The 22842-nt window shown below is 41.2% G+C and overlaps 1 protein-coding gene across 1 annotated transcript in view; it reads right to left on the bottom strand.

The window, feature by feature from the left end:
• The window catches only part of FHOD3 (formin homology 2 domain containing 3), a gene marked incomplete at its 5' end in the record, with an annotated part of 377704 nt that overhangs the window by 48842 nt on the left and 306020 nt on the right, over positions 1-22842 (bottom strand). Inside the window, 3 exons of the mRNA XM_017739071.1 lie at positions 7355-7513; positions 13928-14817; positions 18555-18860. Coding sequence (XP_017594560.1) covers positions 7355-7513; positions 13928-14817; positions 18555-18860 — 1355 coding nt within the window. The remainder of the gene's footprint in view (positions 1-7354; positions 7514-13927; positions 14818-18554; positions 18861-22842) is intronic.

Raw genomic sequence — 22842 nt, 5'->3', positions numbered from 1 at the left:
ACTTCAAAATAAAAAAGAAAAGCAAAACAACATAAAGGCATCAGATAAGTTGAGGTCTCTATCCTACTGATAAATGCCTGCTTAAAGCAAAGCAGATTTTTAACACAACTAATGTTTATTCATCTGAGGAATGACATGTTTTTGCTGTAGCCATCTATAATGATAGAGGCTGTTTTGAAGGGGAGGAGAGAATAATAAAAATACAGCCAAAGAGCTATCAGACCTGCCAATCCAAACTACAGCCTTGTTCCAACACTGGACATAGCCAATTCATCAAAGCAGCACAACTGCCCCCTCCCAGCACCAATAGTTCCCCTGGCTGTTTGTACAGCACTGGAGCTAAGTGTGGATGGAGAGCAAGGGACTTTTCCTGGTCAATCAGGCGAAGAACAAGAGTTAGGCAGGCAAATAATGTTCAGTTTGTTGAATTGGGACTTACTTAATTGCAGCCACAGCATTTGCATTGCTGTCTATTTTCTTCTGTTGACTTCCATAAACATAAATAAAGAAGCATTTCTTTCTGTTAATGTTCTCTCTCTCTCTTGCTATTTTTTGTATAAACAACAACAACAACAGAAAAAGCCCCCTGGCTTGGACACTGCAAGATTCTACCTTAATAAATTAATATCTGAAGTAAAGAAAAAAGAAGAGGAGGAAAATCCCTCAATGCACTCTGGTGCTTTTCCTTAGCCTGAAAAGGACTGCTTGGAAAATATTCTGATGTACACCTGTTCCAGTTGACAGCATTTGTGTATTGATTTTGAGATGTGCCATCCATCCATCCATCCATCCATCCATCCATCCATCCATCCCTCCACCCATACATGCTGAAATCTGTTACTTGGGTCATACCTAACATAAAACTAGATTTATAAGTAGCTGCTTCATGGCATTTCTCAGTGCTGAGCCAATACTCATCTAAAAATTCTCTTAAAAAACCAGACCAAGCCTGATACTCATAAAGAAAGGTGTTTTGCAGTGTCCCTGAAGGAGTCATGCACCTGAGTGCCTACTCCTCTCCTCCACAATGAGAAAGCAAACGCCCTCAGCTGAGACAGGGCAGCTTGCAAATAGGATCATACTGAACATCCATACATGGAGAGTTTAGCAGTAGCCATGTGATGGATGTATAAATGCCTCTGGTGCATTTTTGAGGGCTAACACTGCAGCAGTATTCTCAATTGCCTCCTACAAATAACCAGGACTTTTGGCACCTACCCAGGGATCCCGCAAGTATTTTGTGGTGGGGCAGTGCCTTCACTCCAGAGATTTTGTACTGCTTTGGGGCATTTTAAAGAGAGCAAAGAAACAGTAACCTTTATTTCCAAAGGGACTCTCCTCCTCCTTGAGCTTTATATAAACATCACAAGATAGATGGAGCTGACAAAAGCATTCGAGTCCAAGTTCTGCAAGGCTGCATACTATAGACCATACTATGTGAAACAGAGGATGCCAAGCAAAAGAGCCTGTGCTTGTGGTGCCAGCTGCTGAGGATCAGCCCTGCTGCTGAAAGCCATGCCTTGGTGGGGCCAGAGCTGCTGGCAGGTCTCACACCATCCAGGGTGCAAGTGACCCCATAACAGTGACCTCAGCACTTCTCATCTGCTCGGGCAAATAAGTCTCATCCTCATGGTCATCATCCTTGGTGCCCCCCTGAGCAAGTGGTGAAATGCTCCTCTTCTTGATTTCCACTCTATGACTAATTTGAGCCATTTCTTCAGTGCTGGAAACTGATGAGTACACCATCTGCCACTTTATTATTATTTTAATTTTTATTACTATTGTTTTTTGAAACTACACTAACAGTAAAAGTAGCATAAAATCACAGCAGGGAAGAAGGTTATTGGCACCTGATGTGACCATTAAATCACAAATAGCTTAGAGTCCAATCATTAGTTCATATTGCTCTCCCCAGTACACAGAATCCCAGAGTGGGTTACGTTGGAAGGGACCACAGTGGGATTTCTGGTCCAACCTCCCTGCTCAAGCAGGGTCATTGCAGAGCAAATGGCACAGGATTGTGCCCAGATGGTTTCTGAATACCTTCAGTGAGGGAGACTCCACAACCTCTCTGGGAAACCTGTTCCAGTGCTCGGTTACCTGCACAGTGAAGAAGTTTTTCCTCACATCCAGGTAGAATTTCCTGTGCATCAGTTTCTGCCTGTTGCCTCTTGTCCCATTGCTCAACACCACTGAGCAGACCCTGGATCCACCCTCTTGGCACCCTCCCTCCACATACTTGAATACATTGATACTCTCAGATGGCTATTCTCCAGGCTGAACAGGCCCAGCTCCCTCGGTCTTTTGTAACTGAGGTGGTGTCAGCAGCCTTCAGGTGAATTAAAGAAGAATTGATTATTAACAAACCCTATGCTCACATTCTCTAGTATGTGTGACACATGTATTTCACCTTCATGCACTCTCACACAACTGTTTGGGCCAGAGTCTTATTTTTTGAGGAAAACCAGTGCACAAATAATGGAGGAAAATAAGTAAATTTTGCATTAGATAATGGATCCTAATTATTCTGCTGCTGAACTACTTGACCCAGCCACCTGCTTGTCCTTTCAGCAAAGGGATTAAACTACTTATTTCCTGGACTCTGCCATCCTGAGGTATAATCTCCAAAAGTTCCAAAGAGGGAAGACCTACAAAAGAAACATATGGCTGAGGTTCATGGACCTCAGTATGGGATGCAAGGAAGCACCTAACCAGTGACAGCAAATAGCCCAGAACCTCTGAGAAAATTAGGTGCTTAAATTTTCTCTTTCACGACATACTGGGACTTCTCAGTGATGACGAGGTTGCAGGGGTGTCTTGTCTTTTGTGTTAGGCTTCAACTGATCTTACCAGGTGAATAACAGACTGAAAAAATTAGTAACTCAAATATCTGTTTGTTATTGTTGTGTCCAAAGCTTTCTGTGGCTTGAGGACCACAAATACATAAGCTGCATAACCAAATACACGTTAGTGGGTATTTCACCAGGTATTTGACAGGCCTCAGGAGACAATCCAACCCCTAAAAGGGTCTCTCACATTTCAGCTTCCCAGGCAGCTGTTAACAAGACCCATTGCTGGTTTGCATTACCTGTAGAAACTCTAAGAAAATATAACAGCTTATGAAGGTCAGAACTTTACAGTAAGGGAGGCTGCCTGCACTAATTTTATTACAACTCTTCCAAAAATGATTCAATTCTGAGAAGGAGCTGCATCTAAAACACTGATGGCCATCCCTGTAAATCAGGAACTGACACCATTGCCTCAGTCAGACCACTCTGCTTCCTCAACTCTCTACAGAAATACATGAACATGTCATTGCTGGTCACAGAAAGTCCAGATGATGTTTTGGTTTGCTGCAAGAAGAGAAAGTGTGGCATTTTTTCTTTAAAAGATTAGGGTTGTGATATGCTGACTGTAGGTGTCTGGCCAGAAAGGTACCACTGAGGTCTTTCTCTCTTCTGTCTAGACTTGTGAAAAAAGGTGTTCTTTCAGGTCACACGAGCTAGCCTCATTTGAAACATCCCATCACAGTCTTACAAAGCACTAGCTGAACAAATTGAAAACTGCAAATGTTGATGTACCATGTCAACAATCAGAATAAAAGTGTAAATACCTTACTTGTTTCCAAAAATCAAATTCTGATTTTTGTTTATACATGTCACCATCTGGCTTTTTAACACCAAGCTCTCATTTCTTACCCCTTTTGACATCTCAGGGCGACCTAGCCACTCCAGACACCTAGACTTCAAATTACTTATTACGAGTATGGAAGGTGTAGCACGCCTGTAGAGGTTTTTTCATTTCAAAGTTTTACTAAAAACCATACCTACTAATGCAATCAACACTGCATAGCATCACAAAGCTATACTGTAAAGCAGAAAACAACCCATGCTAATTTCCTACCCTAATTTTTCTCTGCTAAATTAATCATGATCTTCGGTATAATTTGGTTTTGATCCACGTTTCCTTACTGAGCAGCCCTTTATAGAGGGATCCACTCATTTCCTTCTCTACAGACAAGCACCAAGGACTGGTTTGTTGGACTCCTTTCCTGCAGTTGCCTCTGATAAATAAGAATTACGTGCCAGGATTTTAAGCTTGCCTCTTTTGCTTAACTCAGAGCAAGACCTCGTCCATGCTAAGGAGGCAGTTCTTTATTCTGCAGTGAGCTCCAAGCTGTTTGAACACAATGAATGCCAAGCTTTCAAAGAAAGGAAAACACAAACACTTTGGCAAATGTCAGGTGGCAAAATTTTTTTTTTAGCTGGACTGGCTCATGCTTGCAAACACACAACATGCATTCCTCTGAAAATACGTCTTAAACAGTGCCTGCTTTGCATACTAAGTGGACTATATCTGCCTTTTTAGTGTCATGGCCCCACTTTCTGCCTTTTCTCACATCTCAGGGGTACCTAACCACTTTAAAACCTAAAAATACAAAACTTAGGAAGAGTGGGTTTTAAAACATCTGGAGGATTTTTTCCACTTAGTTATATCTTTGAAGTTAAAAAATAAAGTATGGATTACTAACAAGAGTTCAATGTCAAAAGCAAAGCAGCATTCAGCACGATATAGGTTTTGGGCAGCAGTGGAGGCTCTACTGGACCTACTGCTCTGTCTATGGACTTGATGATGAATTGGGCTATCACAAACTTGTAGCCTGCAGCCCACTGCACCCCTGCCTTGCTGCTAGCACTACTGCCAGTACTGCTTCAGTCTACTGTCCTTAAAGGAATCACTAAGGTCAGTTTTAAGGTACCATTTAATCCTCCAAGGTGCAGAACTAAAGCCACACACACAGTCTCGTGACAGTGGCAATGCTCCTCAGCAAAGCACAGAGCTCACTGCCAAGGCAAAGGATGGCTCAGGTGACTTTTCACACTACGGGTGCTCTGCTCTGTGTTGGATCTGACAAAAGCTGAAGACAATCCTAAATTATAGCTTCTCTGAAATTTTAGCAGTAAATGTTATGTTGTCACTGCACACATCTCTTTTCCTGCTCTCTTCATATACCTCTCTTCTGCTTACTGGATGTGACATCTCTTCTAGACAATTACTGTGCAGAAAGGCTTTTGAGTACCTACTGTGATACAATTCTTTTACTTCGGCAAATTGCATAATTTTTTTCCATACCAATCCTGCCTCGATCAACCCATAGATAACCTATCAATTACATTATATAAAAAATTGCTGTATTATTGGTGGATTTTTAATAAATGAAGCTGATTCTTACATTATTACTGATTCATTCAAAGTGGCTACCAATTATTTCCTTACATTTAGAAAACTTTCTAAAACCAGAAAACTTTCTAAAAATCTAGACTGAAATGACAACCTCTCGTCTCTCTATGCTAACTTTAGGGCTAAAGCCAATGAACAGAGAAAAGAGAGACAGGACACAAAGCTTGTCTACACTGTAGACCAAAGGAGCAGTATGGAAAACTGAGGCAGGGATCTGCTGCAAACAGTGGGACTCAAAACGATGCCTTTTTGTGTCAACCTGTGTGCTACCTGGCCAATTCTGCACAGCTCAATCCAGCCCTCTCTATCACTATAAAGGTCTGGCTCTGTAACATGCTATAAGAAAAATCTGTAATTTGGGATTGAGAAAGGGAATCTGAATTCAGTGTAGGGTTTTACCTGATAAGAAGTAAATAAATATATATAATTGAGGAAAAAAAGCTCTTTCCTCCATGGACATCATCCTTTCCAGCCAATCAAGACTTCATTCCTCAAAGTGCAAAGTACTTGGGCTCTGCTGCACTTATCCTTTCTTTTGATTTCAAATACCTGAATGATCACATTAGGATTACTCACATCCTTAGCTTCAAGCTGTGGGGACAGACCTCAGAAACCTTTTCTTTAGCACTGGGCAAGTATATTAGCAGTGTACAATTTCCTGGTTTCTTGAATTCTTCAAACTGAAATCCACCTTCATATATATTTTAAATGAAATTATGGGTTCCTGGCAGCTAATGGAAAGGCCACCCAAAGGAAGGTATGGTGGTACAAAGCACAGCTGTGGACACCACAGCAGGTGTTTGGCAGATGGGCAGCCCAGAGACAAATGCTGGCAGTAGAAAAGTCGAGCTGTGCAGAGTACCTGAAGCCACAGAAGGACACAATTCATAGGAGACGATACAGAGAAGTTAGTGAAGTTCTTCTTTGTCAGCCATTTTATGTTGGATGTATGGAAACACTGCCTACAACACTGAGATCTAACTGGCTGTCTGTGAGTTGGGCTTGGCTGGAGGGGTACTTCTCTCCAACACTTTAAAGCTTAGTAGTGCAGACTGCAGTGGTGGGTACATGGACTGGGTCATGAAAAATTACTTTTTTAGAGTGATCTGTCACCTTCATAAAACAAGTGATGTATGCATATAGAAAATAAGTAATACAGCTTTGGGAAGAAACTATATTCTAGCAGGGATAAATCAGGCCTTGCCTTCCAGCTAGAAGGATCTTTTGCCTTAAGCATTTCTTTTGCATGTAACTGTTGGCAACTCCATTCCAGGAAGCTTTCCTCATTTTCTTTTGTAGTCAGCAAGGTGAAGGTGGAAAGGGGGGAATAATGAAACACAGTGCCAAACCACTGAAAGGTGACTGTGAGTTAATATGTGACCTCTGATAGCCACTGGATGAGATTTGTAGTTGTGCAGATTACTTTTACTAGATGATACGGGCTTATTGAAAAAAAAATAATAATTGAAATGAATACAACCATAATGAAAAAAACAGTGGAGCCACAGGCTTCTTTTACACTTCATAGAAGAAAAATGTTTTGATAAAAAAAATAATATACAGAGCTCATCTTGGATCTTGGTAAGAATATCTGCAAAGTCAAACGTGTAGTGGTAAAAATTACATCATCTGTAATCTTTATACCAACTGCTTTTCTTCAAACAACAGTAACACAGAAATGCTATTCTGGGCAAAACTAGTCACTGTATTTGTTTTCCATTAGATATACAATCTAGAATGACTCCAACAGCTAGCTGGGCACGAAATTTATTAAACCCTGTACCAGTTGCATCAGCCTTAGTAACTCACTGCCTGTTTTTGCTGGTCACAATATTTCAGTCAAGCTTCAGATAATACTCTGAAAAACCTGACAGGAATTAACACCACTGCTACTCAAACAAAGCAGATAATCTATGATCACTGAGCATGCCCAGCCTCATGATACTTCATGCTTCTAAGCCCGCTGCACCAATTCCACAAATTTCGACACTCAGACATGACATAATACACCCCTTCTCCCTCTTCCATGACCAGTCTGGCCTGTACCATAGGCAACATGGGAAAAAGTAGTATTGAAAATGCAGACTTGAAGACATTGACTATTCTTTCTTACCTCTATTCCTTCCTTGTTTAAGGCATATTCGTCAAAGTTCAAAATAGCAGTCTTGATGGTGCGGGGAGGGGGCAGCACAGTCAAGCCAATGTTAATGGCGTTGCTTCGCTTTGAGTCCAGCACAATGATCTCCTGTCGCTTCCCATCCGCAGCAGTTTTCTTGGTAAAGAAGAGAACAAGGTCATTATTCCTCTGATCTGTTTTATAAAGGAAAACTCACTCCTTTCACTAATGACTTCCTCCACTCAAGAAAGCTGACACTGAATGTAAATCTGATTTATTTGTAGGCATCAAAACAAGCTGAATTCTTGTAGCACATCCTTATCCTATCAACATGAGCTGCCAGGATTCAATCAGAGATCTGAATGCTGCTGTGCAAAGCAGAGCCAGTCTGACACAGCAGTCCTCACATGGGGCAGTCTGGGGCAGGAGCCAGTCTGAAAAACACCTGAAACTGTCTCTGCCAGCTCAGAGCTCTTCTGTGCAGCAGCACTGGCCTGCACAGGACTGGTGGGGCAGCAGCTGGGCAGCCAAGGGCTCCAGGGCTCAATTCCCTGTTGGATGCATTAATATGGACCCTCTCTCACTTGTGTGGCTGGCTGGAAAATTCCCAGCTGCCTGCCAGCATTCTCCCGTGTTAGAAATCCACCTCTGGCACTGGCAGAGGAGCCATAGGTGCCTTTCTGGAGGCACTGGCATGGTTTTCTGACCACCAGCTGCCAGGGGAAAATTATTCTACCTCGCTGCTCATGATATGTCTGTCAAGTTCTTCATAGATGCAGAAAAATTTCAACTCTCATGCTTTTTTGAAAGTTTTATTTGAGACTATCCATGTTCTTGGATCTTACCTCCAGTATAAATAATAATAAAATCATAAAGAACTGGCAACATATGCTTTAAATTCCATTCTAGAGTAGACCCAAGGAACTTCTTTCTCTTTCTCCCCATCCTTATAGTGGCAAAATGTGAACCAACTATGCAAGGGGACTCAAAACCCACTTATATGGCATAATGTAGTCTTGAATGTGGTCTTTGCTTTTACACCTCAGCATGCCTCTCTCTCTCTCATCATCCCCTGCTAGAAGGTGTCTCTTTGGTAACTACAGATGTCGTGCTGGGTAGCTGAAAGGTGAGAGGACTCTGCTCCTCATACTCTGGGTTTTTTCCTTCCTCTGCATATATGTGAACACTGTAAGCATGTTTTCTGTGGTTCTTCTTCCTTTGCCCTATCAGAGACAGGCTGAGGAATGCCGTCAAGCACAGGAGTGTAAGGAGAAGTCCTGCACACTGATGTATCAGTCTTGCATCTCTTGTGGATTTGGGGAAAGCCCAGGAGGAGACTTACTGCCCGAGTCTCAATCTGCGTTCAGGATTGTTTTTTAGACTATGGAGCTTTGTTCTTCACTCTCTTTGGGTCTGCACCACAGCCACTGACACAAAAGCACCCCTCTGCCAGGCCTACGTGTTTCTGAACTGGAAGTTAGTAAATGTGATTTCATCAAAGCACCTCCAGCTGTGGACAGCCCATAATGGGGAACACAGCTGTATCATTACAAAGATACTTTTTTCTGGCATAGCTCAGAACCTTGCTTGCACAGAAAGAGGTTTGCCCACCCGTTCCTGCAGCCTGCCCAGCACCTGTGTGGTACCACAGTCCTTTCATCATACCAGCATGACTAATGTGGTATGATGCAACTTCTGTGGGTGCACGGGACTGAAAGCAAGTGCTGTTTACAGGAGTTAGGGAATACCACATGTGTATGATCTGAGAAAGTAATAAGAGGGTTGTTTTTTTTAAACTTAGAAAGAAACAACAATTTTGCAGTAAACAGGATAAATTTTAGGAGAGCAAAGATAACATCTGTTTTCAATGTTTTTTTATCAGTTCTGTCAGAACTGATCTCTTAACACCTTAGAAGTATCCCCAAAGCCTTCCTGAACTTTCCCTTCTTTGAGCAAGGGACTCCTCTTGTTTTTGGGGAGCTACCTGAAGGATGTGAGATGCAGTTTCTCCTTTAAAGCAGTAACTTTTACTTCTGGAACCACTAATCACATTTTCAGGACCACAGTTAGTGGCCAAGACAACATTAAAACCAAACAGGGTTCACCAGAGACTGCTTCCTCTTGAGCTTGTATTGCACTAAGCCTTTTTTAAACCACCACTTTTTACCTTGTCCTTTGGAACACCGAATTACACAGCTCCAAAGAATTTATGCAGAAAGGAAAAGGCCAGGGGAAAGGAGTTAAATTTAGGCTTCCCACATGTGGTATGGGTAAGTAAGCCTCAAATGTGCAGCTCTGTTTTTAGGCTCCCAAGTCTGACAAGAGAGACATATCCATTTGGGGGGCACAGGACGCTCACGGCCGCGCTCATTGCAATCCCAACAGTGCACACGCTCCCTAACAATGAGTTATGAAAGACAGATGAGCTGCACAGGGCATGTGTGCATGGAGGTATTTTCCAGAGCTATAACTGCATGTGGGATATAAAATGTTGGGGTGAGTAACCCTTTTCAAAAACAGGGGCTGAAGTGATTTTAAATCCCTTCTGGGGACGACATCTGAGTTCCAAAGAAATAATTTCCAAATAAATAAAAGGATGAAGAAAAGAGAAAGATTTTACTACTATGAACTTTACTACCTTACTGCTAGGAAAAGAATTGCTTTTTGTCTGCAATGAAATTGCACATATGGAAGTGTCTGACTTAAAATAAGCTACAACTACTAATTTCTATTACAATATTTGGTGACTTTAATCTATGCTTCATAAATTCATTCAGAAAATGACTTAAAATGCTTGAGGGAACAGTGAACTAGTGCACCTGATTTTATATTTTAAAGTATCTGTATGAAGTGTAATCCCTGAACTTCTGAATACTACATATACTATATTATTAAATGTAATTACAAAAGTAATTATAAAATACAAACATACCAGGTAGTATAATCTGTGGAAAACAAACACTTCTGCAATCTATTAACAATTACAGTGAATTTAGACCTTTAGAAGACCTAACTGGCCACATTCCCTTGCCTCTGTTGAAGACTAGGTAGTCCAGATGGATTATTTAAAAACTATTACCATCCCACAGAAGGTGATTTGTAGTCTGATGAGAATGTAGTCTTAAAAATGCCTCTTTGCTTTAATTAATATGGGAAGCAGAAAAATTTAAAAAACTTTTCAAGTGGTCTTATCAATAAATAATGTTATATGAGCATCAGCTCAGATGTATGTCCTGCCTTTAAAGTTGCGGAAGTCTACATCAGTAGTACAAAAAAATCTCCCTTAATAGTGAGATGGCTTTCTTTTATTTTTTTTTTTTAACTTCTATCTCAATTAGCAAGGATTTAATAAAGGAGATTTAAAATGGAATCACTCAGCTGCCACTGACTTTTTCCAGGATATATGTATGTAATCTTTTTCAGAAATTCTGATCCACATTTATGACTTGTCTTGGCATTTATTGAAATTGCAACAAATTCTTTCAAAAGGAATATGTGTCTACGCATGTATACACGTGTGTACATGAAAACAGATTCCTTCATTTTTCTCTCCTACTAATTTTTATGTCTGTGGGCCCATGATGAATCACTATATCCCACAGGGTATACATGAATCAGAAAAATAATACATTCATGCAAAACCAAGTGGATGGCAAAAGGGCTGAAACAACAGCATTTGATTCAGGAGTGTCTGCATGTTCTCTTCACAGAAAAGTAAACACTTAGAAGTACTTTGCCAAAATACCTGCTTTGTTTGGTGGAGTGAGAAGGAAGGAAATACTAGAATGGCTTGGAGGAGATACCTGATCACTCTTTCTATATAATGCAGTGGTGCTCTATTCTAAAAAATAAACCATCTGCAACTAAAGGTGCTTCACTAACTAAAATCAATGTGCAAGTTTCTCAGTGTGGCACAAGTTTTCCTAAAATCAGGAATCTTCTCTCCCAGTCCCAGCCCCCAAAATCCTGTATTATATCCTACAATTTAAAATCCACTTTATTTTATTACAGTCTATTGTGTTTAATGAAAAACTTCTCATGAGCCAGGAAGTAGCTGTTTATAGCTGTGTGTTGTGGAAATCACAGTGAAGGATTAGAAACCGGAGTAAAATTGGTTACAGCTGTATGAGAGAGCATAAGCACAAGATAGAGCCAACCCCCCCCTTATACACCCTGACTTTGCTTTTCCTCTCATCCTTCTGGACTGTTCCTTTTCCATGCACCTACTTCCATCTCTTGCTATGAAATCTGGAGGTTTGACTTTTGATTTGTTGCTCTGCACTCTTTTTTCAGCTGAACCAACTGAGCTGTGAGTCAGACTTTACGATATTATAGAATAAACCTGTTTTGGATTGCAGCCATTGGACAGGAGAAACTAGACACAACGGGGAATGTGCTCTCTGGAAATAAACCAAGCAGTCTGGAAAAAGCGAGAGCTATCCTAATTTGAGTGCAATCTTTGTACCAAACCTCAAGTCTTTTACGGATTCAGTGGTCTGCTTAATTATTCCCACTCTGACTTGATCTAAGGACCATCTCCTCCTCTGGAAGATTTGCTGGTGTTCATGAAAACCAGGCAGGAGTTTCCAAAGCCTGCATAGAGTTCTACTACCGTACTCCTCGGTCCCCATTGTCTTCTCTGTAATGAGACAATGAGACTTCTATGTCTGTGTTATGGGACAGGGTGGAAAGAGAGCCAAAAGTACAGTGTCTCATGCAGAGAGCCGTTATTAGACGCCAAGGGGAAAGCAGTCACCTAAATCATTTCTCAGACTTGCACTAATTTCAAAGAAACCTGCTCACTCATCTTCCAGCCATAAGCCAAAAGCTGTGCCAAAGCATCAGGCAGGTTTGAGAAGCAAGTGTGAGGGAGGGAAAATGGCCAAGGCTAGTTTGGGAACATGCACAATGATTGACTGGAAAAGTAAACAAGTCATAATTCCAACAATTTACATTTTATCAAAATTTCATGTGAGAATAAAAGATTAAGAATCAGCCAGAGTGCTCCATTACAATGCTGGCACTTAGCACAAAGCTAAATTTTGGAAATGGCAAATATGTCATCATTCCACATTCAATTCGAGGAATTAAATATTTTATGGATCTAAGAAAATGCTCTCATTCCTTCCATCTATGAACCATCTGTGGCAGATTTGTATTTACGGGGAGAGAGATGAGGAGTAGCACGCCATGACGTCACCAGCATTCCTTCATCAGCAGAAGAGGAATTAGAGAGAGAAATTAATCTCAGCATTGGCCAGATGAACAATCAGCTGAATATGTTTTTAAAGGTGCTACACCATACATTTCAGGTTTATGTGCATCTGTGTCACAAAAAAATTCAGCTAAAAACAGCGATGGCAGGATGTACACGAGCCATCTCTGTATATACCTGTTGCTTGCTAGGTACTTGGGGGCTTGATTATAGAAATTGCAATGTTTCCACTTGGCTGAGAAGATCAAGAATGACTATTAGAAAATTTTGAGTTAATAAACTGGACAAGTGACACAGAGACCCTTTACTGAGAGACATCCAGACTCCCCAGAGGAGGAACAAACAATAATATCTATAATACATAGTAGATATAACCACTTTCTCTAGAAAAAGAGAAGTAAAATATTCAAGGTGCAGACTGCATTTTATGTTACTATAAGATATATAGCATACAGAGAAAACACACAAGAAATTCATTTATTTTAAGAGAGATGGACACTTTTTACTATGATTTTAACTGGAAAAAAACATTGTTTCCCTGATACCAATTATGCTGCTTAGAAGAAAAAGAGTTTATGTAGCCATGAAAAACAAATGTTCAGGCTAATAACTTTTTTAATGCTACTTCAAATTCCTACTAAATGTAACTATAAAAAGCTTCCTTTTGTTGTTGATTCTAATGTTAAACAGCCATGTCAGGAGCCTTTGGGAGTTTATTTTATAACAATACTGAGGAAGAGGGAATCCTAGCTACAGAGGTATTTCCTGTGCCAGCTTCCATCCTAAAATTGCCACATTGCATAAATTAAAGTTTTAAAATAGGCCTGTTCACCAGTATAAAACAAAAACCCAACACCCCTGCAGAGTTCAGCTGTAAACTTGGTCTAGCTGATAATTTGATCTTTCAGAACAAAGCACACAGCAGATCCAGTCCGATATTCTAACCTTTCCACATAATGATTAGGAAAATATTACCAAGTGAAGAACTGTCAAATACACAGATATGAGTCACCACACTGTGACCTTTTTATGAATGTGACAGAAAGTATTTCACATTCCAATACCTACTTTGGCACTCAGCTATGGACAATCTAATGTAAAACTTGTTGGTATTTGCCACTTGCAGTGATATCCCACAACTGGTAGACCTGAGACAGGAGGGCAACTTGGCATGTACAACACCCTAGGCTCAAATCTAGTGTCAGGTCATGGAATATCTTCCGTCATAGGCCAAGCTAGAAACACATCCAGTAATTTCCACTGGTTTGATATAAACAACATAAATCACCTAGATCTAATTCAGAATGAATACCAATACAATAGCAGAAAAACAGCAAACTGAATACAAGCTGTACCTTTGTGACAGGCAGTTCCTTGGATTTAGACTCAAAGAGATGCTCCAGTTTGGAAGTGTCCACCTTAATGGGTTCCAGTTTCGACCACAGGAATTCTCTGCAGCGTTTGTTGTTTTTACACTGCCACTCAAATGGCCGTACCTCATTCCAAAACAGACGGATGGTTTTCTTCTTCTTTATAAATGCTGGCTGACCCCTAGAAACCTGGGGTGACCCTAAACCCTGAGGAGTGCTGAACAGTGGAGGAGGAGCCAATAAATTAGCAGAGGGTGGAGGTGGAGGCGGACATCCAAACAAGGGGGGAGGCGGTGGAGGAGGCAAACCCAGAAAAGAAGGTGGAGGTGGAGGAGGGGGAACAAGGGAGTCCCCAGGACCCATATCCATGTCCAACACATCTACATCATCCTCCTCCCCCAAGTCTGTAAAATCCATGTCTTTGATTTTAAGTTCTCGAGGATTAGCCATGAGCTGATCCCAGATGTAATCAGATTCCTTCTTTGTCTGTGCTGGTGTTTTCTCGGGGACCTGTTCACTGATTTCATCTTCAGGCACTGCTGTCCCTTTAGCCAGATCACCACTGTTAAATTTTTCTGCAAAGGCTTTCACACTGCCTTGGTTGTCCAGATTTCCAATCTCCATCTTTTTGACACTTTCATCTTTGCCCTGCTTTGTGGCCTGAAGAATAGAGATCCTGCTGGCTAGGCTAGTGAGTGACTCCTCGCTTTCCTCCGTCTCCTTCTTTTCCTCCTTCGCCTCCAGCTCCTTCTCCTCTTCATCTTTGGGCTTTTTGTTATGCGCATACAACATGTCCAGCATAAACCGCTTGTTGTTGAGGATGTTGCTGCACTGTTCATTCACACCAGCATCCTGAATGGTCTGTGACCATGGACCTGCAATCACACACACAGAGATGGGAAGTCAAGGGAAGGAAGTCAGAGCACCAAGAACACTCTTCAACCCCCCCAGAAAAACCATTTGGAGGATGCATGTACAACTAGTCTGAAACTGGGTAAGCAGTTACTGTCAAAATTCTGAAATAAGATACAGCACTGATACATGGCCTGATCTTGATGGGTTGGGAATAATTCTCAAAAATGGAAGGGGAGTAAAGAATAATAGGTAGCTTGGGAGGGACTATGTAACTTTCAGGATTTGAATGTTCAGGTTTCTCCTGAAATCTGTCAAGTTTCACTTTGTGCTTACTGCCTCAGCTCATTTTATACAGTGCACAAATTCTCATAACCTTTAGTATTCCAGAATGGGGCTTAAATATCATGATAATGACACAAAATAGGTTATCATACTCTCCACCTGGCCACATACTGGAACAACCTCAGGAAAATTTCCATATGAAAGAGATCTTTCTTGCCTGATGTCAAGGTCAACATGCAGCTGTTTACTTCTCCTCCTACCACCCTGCTGGCTAGGGAAGGGCAGTTTTCAGACCCGGCCATTCCTCAGAACCCCCTGGTGGGGTACCTGGGCCATCTTCACAACACAGACTATTGGAATTCCAAAGCAGGCTGCATACCCAAGGTACAGCTCTCAGGGCAACTCAGTGAGTGTAAGTATAAGGAAGATTTTTAAAGTTGTTTATAATATGAGAACCTTTATAAAATATTTTTGAACATACTGCTCAATAACCACTATTACCCTCCCTGTTATATGACAATGTTGAAAGACTATTGGCCTTCCCACATCACAGTCATTTAACATGTCACTGTAATGAAGCTTCATCTTTCTGACTACTGCTTTTCTCACCAATAATATGCAAAATACCATGTTTGAGACAGCACCATAAATAACAAATTATAGTGGTCAAACTGTAAAAATATATGATGTAAGCGTCTCTGTGACTCCATTTCCCTGAATTTAATACTGCTAACCAATGTGGATAATGTGTCTAAAAATTATGGTGCTCCTTTTTCCAGTGGGCACCAAATAAAGTGATTAAACATGCAACAATGATAATTCTTCACACTTACTGTATTTCCTGTATGGAATTCCTTCTGTTCCCCATAGTCCTTACACATTTTATTAATACATTTTTCATAAACTCTGCTTCTTTTATTTCATCATTTTACTTTGATCGCTAGCCTGCCTTTTTTGGGAGGTCCTTGTGGTTAAAGATCTTCTTTTATACCTGTTGGTTGCCCTTTTTCTTAAACTCCCATTTTATCTTTGTTTCTTCACTTACGCTCCCACCTTTTTCAGTACTTTATAGTTTTAAATATCTTTTACGGCTTCCTTTGTCAATGGAGCTGCTTTCTTACCACAACATCTAGTCCCGTGCTCTGAGAAGGTATCCTCTTGGTGAGATCTACATTCAGAGCCCCAGAACTCCCTGCCTCCCCTCCCTTAAAACAACAGTGCATTAAAATGTAGGGCCCTGAAGCACAAAGCATATGGACAGCAGCGACTCCTGCCTCTCTTTAGATCAAGCTCTAAACCATGTTTTAAAATCAGTCCAGAGGTTTAACCCCAGACAAAAGAAAGATTTTTTTCAGCAATGGATACAACCTACTTTTCTGCAGGCAGCTTGACTTCTTCCATGATCTGCTCATTTTTCCTCAGACTTAATCCATGGGATTGCTTTCTTACCAATACTTGTCACCTGAGGCAGTCTCTTAGATTTCTCTCAGAGGTAGTTTCACTAGACAATGTCACTAGACAACTCCTTCCCCACACCATCTATTTTACCCAGCTGTGCCCTCACAGAGGATTTCCCCCTATTCCAAGCCTTTCTTTCAAAGATGTTCAAGATGGCTCCCAGGATCCATCCCACAAACCCCACATGATGTACCCGCTCTCAGTTTCACCAGATGAAATCCTCCAGTGTTTAATCCCTTTGCAAAACTGCTCATCGGAATTTCCTTAGACACAGTCCCTAATTTGGGTTCCCCAAGTCTGCCTCCAATTGTCCAAGCTGATCAAAGATCACTGCTATGAAGACTCTTGCTACCTTGGTGGCTGATTCTGCCCTCCTCTCCACAGGTAAAGCTTTGAAATACCATTGGAGAAACAAGACTTGTTGGAAGCCAAATTTGGCAGGATGGCTAATGAAGAAGCCTGCACCAAGGGCTTTGTCCTCAATGCACCTGGGCGGAACCTCATAAATGGCAGAATGCACGATGGGAATCTCAGAACTGCTGGAGAAAGTGCTCTTGTTTGCTTTCCAAAACTCCTCAGCTACTAGAGAGCAAACAATTCACTACATGAGACCTCCTACACAGCACTACCGAATAAATCTTTGGTCTACTGGTAGTGTAGGACAATTTTAAGATGTTGATTTTAATAAGAGTACATTTCTTAGCTTTTAACAAAAGTACATGGGGACTTTAAATTGGAGTGGTAACAGGTCGGTAACAGACAAGATAAGGAGAAAAAACCTGCAACTGGTCTCCTTTATTTGCATTTGGACTATATTGGACTATGCCACAGTGTAACAACATCCTTCATCTGTGATACCTCCCCTGCCTTTCCTACACATATATCCATCTACATTCTTTATGAGTACAACAGCATTCTAAGTAACTCAATCTTGGTGCTGACTGAAAAGAAATTAGCTCTTAAATTTAGGATATAATTCATGTAATGCTTCCTAGAAAAAGAAGTGACAGATTTAAACTTGAACAGTTCAATCTGACAGTCTGTGTCTGAGGTAATCGCTGGGATTCAGAGGCACCCCTCTTCTTTCAGGACAGAGCAGGACTATTTCACACTGTGAAGCACATCTTGTTTTCTTATCTAGAATTTAGAAAATGTAGGACAATGCATTCCATGGCTCAGAGCAAAGAAAACGTGGGAATCCAATGCCCTAATTACATTACATTCCTTTACCTCACTATAAAAAAGGGAAAAGAGTAATCAACAAAGTCGAAGTCTGCCTTTTATTCCCTCCCTGCCTGGGTGGCATGATGAACTCTGGTTATCATTATCTCTCTGGGCAGAAACTTGGTACTTAACGTGTTTCCCAGGCCGGGCCTTTGCAGGCTGGTACCTGGTGGCGTATTTGACCAGAATCCCTCAGCACCACAAAACTGGTCTTTTCCAGACAAGGTGTACTTCATGTGCCTCCTCCACATGAGCTAAAGATGGCCACAGCCCAGACCTATCTTCAGTAGCTCCTATGTATCTCTATCTGCTGTCTGAAGCCTGACCAAGACAGAAGAACTGAAGGGAAGGAACAAACATCTCAGCCCTCACTGCTCTTCCTTTTCTACTAAAAAGATGAGAAAAGGTATCTGGAACTTCATGACAAATCATGTCAGCACAGCCCCTTGTCTCACTGACTTATGTACAGAAAACCCAAATAAATGCTCCAGGAGTTAGAGATGCAAGTCTCTGCAACATGGTAATTCAATAGTTAATATTTTAATCTTAGGGGAAGAAAATAATCTCAAATCAAATGAAACTTCATTTCATCAAGGCCCTACTGTCCCTCAAACATAGAAACCCCAATAAAGTCTGGATGTCCAAGCAGAGAGTAGACAAGACTTGGCCATGGTGAAGAAAGTCTTAGATAGGTGCAAAGGGTTTGTTAGCTAATTAACACAATATCAGAGCTGCTAATTGAACATTCTTTTTCCACCAGAAACCCTTCATTATTGAAAAAGCTTCACTTTACCAGTTTCATTGTCACTGGTTAACTTGTCCTCTCTCTCTTCCCTCTCTAAAGTGCTGCTTGCTGAGGATATACTGGATGCAGAACAGTTGTCTTTTTCATTCACTTCCTCATTCTGCCTCTCTTTTTCACTGAGTATTGCACTTTCTTCTGGCTCTCTCTCTGGTCCTTGCTCCACCTCACTCTCTGGTCCCACCTCTGTAGCCTCTATTTCCTTGGGTGTCTCCGCTCCCTGCTTGGCCTCAGCCTCAGCCTCCTGCTCTGGTTCTGGTTCTGTCTCTGTCTCTGGTTCGGGTTCACTGGCACTCACTGGTGGAGAGAACAATGGGAGAAAGAGATTCACTTAACAACGGAGCCATCTCAGGTTCACCTCTCTAAACGAGAGCGATGTGAGCGTTGTACAAGTGCCTTATGGAAAGAAAATAAAACGCAAGTCCACGGCATGCTTAGGAACATCGGGAGCAACAGACTGATGGATGTTGTGCGACGACAGCATTGCACATGAGAATGGCCTGGCAAGCCCCCTCACTCGCTGTCTGGAGCCAGCCCACTATTTTTATACATACTTCCACAGCTGCAGTGTTGGACTCGCACAAGGATTTGAACAAACCAGCAGAAAATGGGCATCTCACCTGAGCATTGACAACTCAGTGCCTAGACAGAGCCAGGAAAGAAGAGATTTAAAGAAAAAAAAAACAAAACCAAAAGGAGGGTGATTGTGGCTTTTGGTTGAATTTTCTTTGGGTTCTGGAAGAATTCTTTTTTCACCTGATGACGAACACTTCAACGAAAAAAATACAAATATTAGTTTTAATAACACAGTTGAATGGCACAGTCTGGAAATGGCACTGTCACACATTTGGCTGACAAAAACCATATGTTGTTTCATGCACATTTACTTCAGAATAGCCACATCAAAACTGAGCAAAGTTTCCAACTGCTTGGCCTATGGCACATATTCGTTTCCAATTGGTTGGCATATGGCATACAATGAGCTTTTTTATCAGTTGGCACACAGCAAATACTGTTGATAGTACACTTTGTTTCTTCTTCCCTGCTTTCCCAGTGAAATGAATTCATTCACCTTTAGGGTTTTTAGCTGTAACAGCAGACTTTCACATGCAAATACTCTCTGCATGCTGCAAAGAAACTGAAGAGCATCCACACATGTTCACATCAAGCAGCTCACAATTCTCTGAAACCTGAAATGGCCATGCAAAGAGTGGTAAAAATGGGCATGCATGTTAGCTCTGCATACTTCCCAAATTCCCTCTGTACTAAATCTTGTGTTGGGTGGCTGAACTGTAATGACCAAGTCATGTTTGTTTTGTCCCTCTGTTAACTATTTTTCACTACAATATTGCAAAAGAGTCTTCCGGACTTCACATTGTCTTTGGATTACATGAAATACAATGGGATTTTCTTCAGGAACTACATGAACCTTTGAAGGAAAAAAAAAAGTATCACACTGAAATACTGGAATGCAATCCAAATACTTCAGTCCTCTACTGAGCAGGTAAGTAGATTTATCCTAAGTAAATATAAGCCAAAATAACAAAGATCATATTCTTCTCCATTGAGAGCACCTGAAAGTTTAATACTAGATATGCAGGCACCTCTGCACGTGCCTCATTTCTCTAAATGTACCTTACCTATGACTGTATCCTGGACACTGCCTAGGAGAGAATCAAAATTACAGAGGACTGTCAAGAAGTTAGCAGATACTACAAATCCCAGTGATGTGTTTCTCACCACAGCTGTCAGTGTGTAGGGTATAGCATGGGAACATTTTGAAGTCAAGCCAAGATTTGAATATAACTGAGATGGAAGCTTAGGAATTCTTCAGGAGTTCCTGGAACTAATGTGGTACTTTAGCATGAAAGATTCTCAGCTTGCCATGGTGCAATGGTCCATATATACAGATGTCACTAATTCATCCATGAATAATCATAATGGCATATGAATTTTAGATACTTCTCTCTAAAAAAAAAGCTATCACGAATTAACCAAAAAGGTCAACTCCAACAGATCAGAGGGAGAAAGAAGCTGATTAAAACACGGCCAGGACTCCTAATGCTTATTGTACCTTTGTCCTTATGAAGCTACATTGAAGATTCAATAGGAAAAAGTCAGGGGAGATTACAGGGAGATGTAAGAAATGCTTGAGAAAATGGAAAGTTCAAAAGAATTCCAGATACTCTTCTAACAAGAAATATTCCACACACACCAGAAATATGCAGCAAATTAGCAGAATCTAATACATAACAAAGAGTAAAGAGCAATATACTGACATAGGCTGCTCTTTTGAGTTCAAGGAATAACAAAATCTAAGTACTAGAAAAAAACAAGGATATGTTGACACTCATTTTGACAGCCTCTCTCTCTCTCCAGATATCATATCAAACAATCCACCTATAACCCAAATCACTTAAAAATAGTGAGCTAAGTCCAGCAGCACTTCCCTTAGGAAGCAATACAAAAATCAAATCTGCCAGGAAACACTATCAAGAGAACAAAGTCAGCAAGCTAGACATGTGTCCATCACTTGCATTTCCATCATGTAATCCACTGTGGTGATATTAATGAGAACTTCTGAAGATGTAAAAATTATGATTCTCAGTGAATTAATAGTGGCCTATTTGAAATGAGCTCAAACTTTCAGCCCCACATCTACTGGGTCCATTTTCATACCCAACAAAACACTACTCTAAGTGGCAACCCTACTGGTGGCAAGAGAAATAAATGACAGACCAGACTCTGTCCCCTGTCTTCAGACTTCTACTGGTGGAGAGTGCAAAGGCTCAGGAAAGCAAGCCTGTTCGTATCAAAAAGCATCAGCAGCTAAGAAGGCGTGCCTGAGATGTTAAGGAGCATGACACCTTTGTAAGCTGATCCCTTCTGAAAAGCAAGGCTAAGAACTTATAATACAGTAGAAGGATTTGGACATTTCCTTTAATACTCAACTATAAATGAACTTTGAAGCAGACACAAGATGTTGTATCCTGTTGATAAGAACTCAACCCTCCAGTCCTATAAGCCCTCAGAGAGAACAAACATCCCTCTGGGCCCACATCTAATCCCCTGTCAGGCTAACAGATTAGCCAACCACATCCTCATATATTTTCTCTGCTTTCCACTTGGAGGTGTGAGATACACATGCTGAGTGTCTCTTGTGGATGCATACAGTAAGTCTGAAAATGTCTATGTCTGCCCAAGACCTCTTGTTTCAATTGCTCAGGCATCGCCTTAAGTCTTGGCTGTTATCTCCCTTCAGCTCCTCCAGCACAGGATTCCTCTTCCTCTGAATTCTGCCGGGACTCCCTATCTCTCCCCACTCTCACTCCAGTCTTTTCCTCCCACTCCTTGTGATGGTAAGAACAGGTGCAGAGTGAACTGGCTCTTTCTTCATGCAGTCAGAAACAACCCTTTTTTGTCCCCCCACCCCAGTTCCTCCTCTGACTTTCTGTGTCATGGTTCCTTTGGATTTACAACTGAGGCTGCACTGGGCTCATTGCACGCTCAGGCTCTGGTGCTTCCCCATCTGCTGAGATGCTGTCATCAGTCATACTCTGGGCAGTATTTGAACCCTGCTCAACTACCAGTATGTTCAGAAGGTCTCCTACTATCCACAGTGTGCACCTGGGTTGGCCTGCTTGCTTCCTCACGTGCTAAAAAAGCTGCTTCTTTCAGAGAAGGGTTCACCTGCAATTCCTTTGTAGATTGACTTCAGAGATGTCTCAGTTATTGTTGCTCCTCCTTTACTGCATACTTGCACTTCACAAAATATTCTCCAATGAAATTACAAAAGAGTAAGTAGCTGCTCTGAAAAAAGAAATTAAGTTCCTTTTTGCAGTTATGGGACTGCCTTCATTTCCTCTGAATGCCATAACACAAGTTTTACAAGAGTAAGTCCTACAAGACTTGATTACTTCAGTGGAACCAATTGTTTTATATGAGAAAACACTTCAGCTCAATAAGTCCAGATTTTTATATTGGGCAATGATACTGGCACACTTCACAGTGTAAAACAAAGTTCCACAGACAGAATCTGTTTCCTTCTTAATACCAGTAGACACTGGATGGCCACAGGATATTTCAGCACAAAAGAAATAAAACAAATCTGGCTTCAAAAATCCCTTATTGTTTTGCTAGTAGATGAACACTCTTTACCCTTGACCTCAGGTTCTGAATTCTGCAGATGAATATCACACATGTGTTAACACCGTTCTTGCAGAGTCTTTAGAGCATCCTATGCACAGAACCAAGGAACTGTTTTCCTTCTGCTGTTTCA

The sequence above is a fragment of the Corvus brachyrhynchos genome, unplaced genomic scaffold (genome assembly GCF_000691975.1).
Source record: "Corvus brachyrhynchos isolate BGI_N302 unplaced genomic scaffold, ASM69197v1 scaffold7, whole genome shotgun sequence".
Taxonomy (NCBI): Eukaryota; Metazoa; Chordata; class Aves; order Passeriformes; family Corvidae; genus Corvus; species Corvus brachyrhynchos.
Note: the sequence above shows the minus strand (reverse complement) of the source record. Positions and strands in the feature narration are given on the sequence as shown.